This window comes from Tupaia chinensis, unplaced genomic scaffold, assembly GCF_000334495.1.
Source record: "Tupaia chinensis unplaced genomic scaffold, TupChi_1.0 Scaffold000523_1, whole genome shotgun sequence".
In the NCBI taxonomy this organism is placed as follows: domain Eukaryota; kingdom Metazoa; phylum Chordata; class Mammalia; order Scandentia; family Tupaiidae; genus Tupaia; species Tupaia belangeri.
In genome coordinates, this window is record NW_006160036.1 from 2,081,721 (window position 1) to 2,086,378 (window position 4,658).

Genomic DNA, 4,658 nt, shown 5'->3' on the forward strand with positions numbered 1-4,658 from the left:
AAAAAAAAAAAAAAAAAAAAAAACTCATCAAACTTCTCAAAGTAACCACTATTTTAAATGTTTATCTTGGGACCAGCAGTTAGCGTAATGGCTATGTTGCTGGACTCCCACATAGTCGACTGCGGTTCTAGTCCCGGACCCGGTGGCTTAAAACTCACTCCAGGTGTGAATGCGTGTATGCCCAAGATCCTGAGAGGAGAATGGAGGAGAAGGGATTGCGGTGTGACCATCCCCCCTGGGGGGTGATTTCTCGCTTTCTGTCTCTCTGTTTCTCTGTCTGGCAAGTGTACACGCCCTATAGCAAAAACCTCTCAAAAAAAAAAAGTTTATGTTCACAGCCTTTTTAGACAAAATGAGATAATACTGTGCCCATTGTTTTGTAACCTGCTTTTCACTTAACATATCATGAGCATTTCCCCTATCATCAAGTGCTACCTTAGAACATACTTTGTAATGACTATATAGATAGTATTCCATCCTTTCAGGAACAACCACTAATTTTTTTAAAAGTAAAATTCAGTCCATCTCTACTTTTTTTTTTTTTAATAATTCTTTTAGTTGACTTTATTTATTTAAATTTGACCAGCGAGGGAGGAGAGGAGAAAGCAAGCTGCCAGGTTCAGAATTTGAACCATAGTTGGCAGTGTGGGAATCCAGCACCCTTAACCACCATGCCACCTGCTGACCCCCTCCATCTCTTTTAATATCTGAATTAGCTATAAAAAGAAAGAGGCTAAATTAATTTAAAACAAACAAACAAAAAAAAACAGAACAAGTTACTTGTGAGCCATTACTTATGCTTAGATTTTTAAAAATTTTTTTGAATTCAGTTGTTTCTTTTCATGAGAAGGACAGAGAGATAGAAAGATAAGAACCCTCAAAAAAAAAAAAGAAAAAGAAAAAAAAGAAAGAAAGAAAAATAAGCATCCTCATCAGGGTCTCACACCATGATCCCCTACCAGCTTTCTCAGCCAACCAGGATCATGGGCATTTGTGCCTAGCATTCATTCATTCACTCATTCATTTATTTCTTAAAAGAATTATTTATTTAATTTTATTTATGCATTTACTTATTTTTAAATTTGACCAGAGAGAGACATGGGAGCGGGGGGAGAGTGAGAAAGCAAGCCATCAGGTCCGGGACTCGAACTGTGGTTGGCCATATGGGAGTGTCCAGCACCTTAACCACCATGCCAGCTGCTGGTCCCTGTGCCCAGCATTCAAAGGTCAACTGAGAACCAAACCTATAATCTTCCACATGGATCCAGCATTGCTTGGGTCAGAGTGTTACTGCTCTGTTGCCAAGCCAGCCCCTAGATTTTAAAAATAGTGAGTTGGGGCTAGCAGGTAGTGTGGTGGCTAAGGTGCTAGACTCCCACATGGCCAATCACAGTTCAAGTCCTTGACCTGGTAACTTGCTTTCTCTCTTTCTCTCTCTGGTCAAATTAAAAAATAATAATAATAGTAAGTAAAATTAAGTACTTCTTTTTAAAATAGTAATTTTTGCTTTCTTTCTTTTCATTTTTTTTAAAATTCGCAACTGGCATGTCTGTTTACCTGAGAGAAAAAGGCACCCCCTCGAGGGGGGTTTGCCATTCCACAGTCTCTTCTCCATTCTCCTCTCAGGATGTATACATGTCCAGCCAAGCTGCCAGTCCAGGGCTCAAATCACACAGATGATCATGTGGAATCCAGCCCTCCTAACCACCATGCCACCAGCTGGTCCTTACTTCTTTATTATTTCTTTCACTGATATTATAAATGAAAAGTAGACAAGATTAGGAACTATAAATGTTTAGAATTTACCCTTCTATATTTTTAAAATTCAGAACATAATGACTATATTGCATTTTCTAAGAATTAATGGATAATAAGCATTTTTAAAAAACTTGTTTGATTAAGAACATTGTGTTATTTCAAACAAAAGTTTGTTTTAATGTATTTTTTTTTTTCTTTGTTAGTGTTGACTGTGTAGGGATATTGAAATTGAGGAATGCTGATGTTGAAGCCAGAATAGGAATCGCTGGTTCCAAGAAAAAAAGTACTCGTGCCAGACTGGTTTTTCGAGTTAATATTACAAGAAAAGATGGCTCCACTTTGACACTGCAAACACCTTCTTCTCCGATTTTGTGTAGTAAGTAAGAAAATATGAAGATTTTAAATATATGGAGATTTTCAGATTTTCTGTTAATCTTTCACACATCTGTAAATTTTAAATGTTTCACATACTCTAGCTTGTTACGCAGAAATTGAAATATTTTAAAATCTGATCATTAGCGTTTCTAGACTGAACTACATCTAATAGGAATGAGATTTAAAAGATGCATAGCAGTTGTAATATTTATAGTATTATCGTTATTATATCATGATTTGAAAAGAAATTTCAGGGGACCAACAGGCGGTGTAGTGATTAAGGCACTGGACTACCACATGGCCAACAGCTGTTTGAGTCTTAGACCTGTTGGCTTAGAAAATCACATCAGGCAGTGTTCATACATGCCAAAAATCCCAGGAGGAGAATGGCGAAGGAATTGCAATGTGGCTATACCCCTTGGGGTGGTGATTTCTCACTGTCTTTTTCTGTCTCTCTCTCTGAGAGCATGAGCTTACGACAAAAACCTTAAAAAATTTAAAAAAAAAAAGAAATTTCAGTAGATATCAGAAGTAAATTGCAAAGCCAAAGAAAGGATTTTCTGAGCATCTTCACTGTGTGATCCTACTCTGTTTTATGATAGAATATAAGAGTAGGATAAACAGAACTTTGTAAATAACAGTATGTTGGAAGTTCTGATTACAGGGGCTGGCAGGTGGCATGGTAGTTAAGGGCGCTGGACTCCCACATGGCTGACTGCGGTTCGAGTCCTGGACCTGACGGCTTCCTTTTTCACTCTCTCCTTCTCTCCCTCTCTGGGCAAATTTTAAAAAAAAGTTAAGCAAAATCTTTTTTTTTTAAGAAAAAAAAGTTCTGATTATAAATTATTTTATTGTAGTATACTTTGGGAAAGTAAGAATGAAATTTTTATTGTTAACTTTGGCATCAAAAGGAAATAACATTTGTGTATGTGCAAGTTAAAATTAATCAAAGTATTTTATGTATCTCACCATAATTGAGTTTCTAATTATTATTATTACAGGAAATAAATGGGGAAATTTTCCCTTTTTACATCACTTAAGAATTTCATTGTGAATTATTTTTTCTCATTGCTTCTTTTCTTTTTTAAGAATTGTTTTATTTAGCTTTACTTATTTATTTATTGTTAATCTAACCAGAGAGGGACAGAGTGAGAGCGAGAGAGAGAGGGAAAGTGAAAAAGCAAGGCTCCAGGTCCAGGACTCAGACCCCCTTCTAACAGCATCTTTCTTAAACTGTTGGAGGGAAATCAGTTATTTTTTTTCAAATCATCATCTTGTCTCTGTTTCTCCATCAGTTTGATCAGTTTTAAAAGGCAGTTTGTCCTGGTCCACAGCAGTGATATGGCAGTTATGCAGTGTTCCCCAGTGCTGAGACCAAATGGGAAAATTCCAAGTTCTTGGCCTGAGATTTCCTGTGCATGGTGGGAAAGTGTGCACATGCCTGTGATCATGAGTGACTGAGGTTGAAGGTGGATCATGACATGAAGATCCTGTTCGAGTGTACTCTCTTAGAAATAAGTGGGGGAAAAAATCACTATTAAAAATTGTTATATTAGGGACCAGCAGTTAACGTAATAGCTATGTCGCTGGACTCCCATGTAGTTGACTGTGGTTCACGTCCCGGACCCGGTGGCTTAAAACTCATGCCGGCGCATGTGCGTACGTGCCCAAGATCCTAGAGAAGAATGGAGGAGAAGGGATTGTGGCATGGCCACCCCCCCCCGGGGGGTGATTTCTCGCTTTCTGACTCTGTCTCTGGCTGGCTGGCAAGCGCACACGCCCTGTAGCAAAAACCTTAAAAAAAAAAAAAAAGAAAAGAAATTGCTATATTCAAGGCCAGCACAGTGGGATCCCACATACCCAAACTATACTATTTGAGTCCCAGACCTGGCAACTTTAGAAACATGCCAGGTGGGGACCAGCAGTTAGTGTAATGGTTATGTCACTGGACTCCCACGTAGTTGACCGTGATTCGAGTCCTGGACCTGGTTGCTTAAACTCACGCCGGGTGTGTGCATGCATGCCCTAGATCCCAAGAGGAGGATGGAGGAGAAGGGGTTGCGGCATGGCCATCCCCCCTAGGGGGATGATTTCTCGCTTTCTGTTTCTCTGTCTCTCTCTTTCTGGCGAGCACATGCGCCCAATAGCAAAAACCTCTCCAAAAAATGAAAGAAAAAAGAAACATGCCATGTTACTGTCCGTGCATGCCCAAAACCCTGAAAGAAGAAATGGAGAAGGGGGACCAGCAGTTGGCGTAATGGCTATGTTGCTAGACTCCCATGTAGTCAACCGCAGTTCGAGTCCCGGACCTGATGACTTAAACTCACGCCCGGTACATGTGCGTGTGTGCCCAAGACCCCAAAGGAGAATGGAAGAGAAGGGATTGTGGCATGACCATCCTCCCTGGGGCATGATTTCTCGCTTTCTGTCTCTCTTGTCTCTCTCTGTCTTTCTGGCGAGTGCATGTGCCATATAGCAAAAACTTCTCAAAAAAAAAAGAAAGAGGGAACCAGCAGTTAGCGTAA

The 4,658-nt window shown here is 39.6% G+C and overlaps 1 protein-coding gene across 1 annotated transcript in view; it reads left to right on the forward strand.

Annotated features, from left to right (window-relative positions):
* NFAT5 (nuclear factor of activated T cells 5) overlaps window positions 1–4,658 on the forward strand; it is a 171,258-nt gene that overhangs the window by 130,907 nt on the left and 35,693 nt on the right. The window contains exon 6 of the mRNA XM_014591022.2: window positions 1,962–2,134. Within this exon, the coding sequence (XP_014446508.1) occupies window positions 1,962–2,134 (173 nt within the window). The remainder of the gene's footprint in view (window positions 1–1,961; window positions 2,135–4,658) is intronic.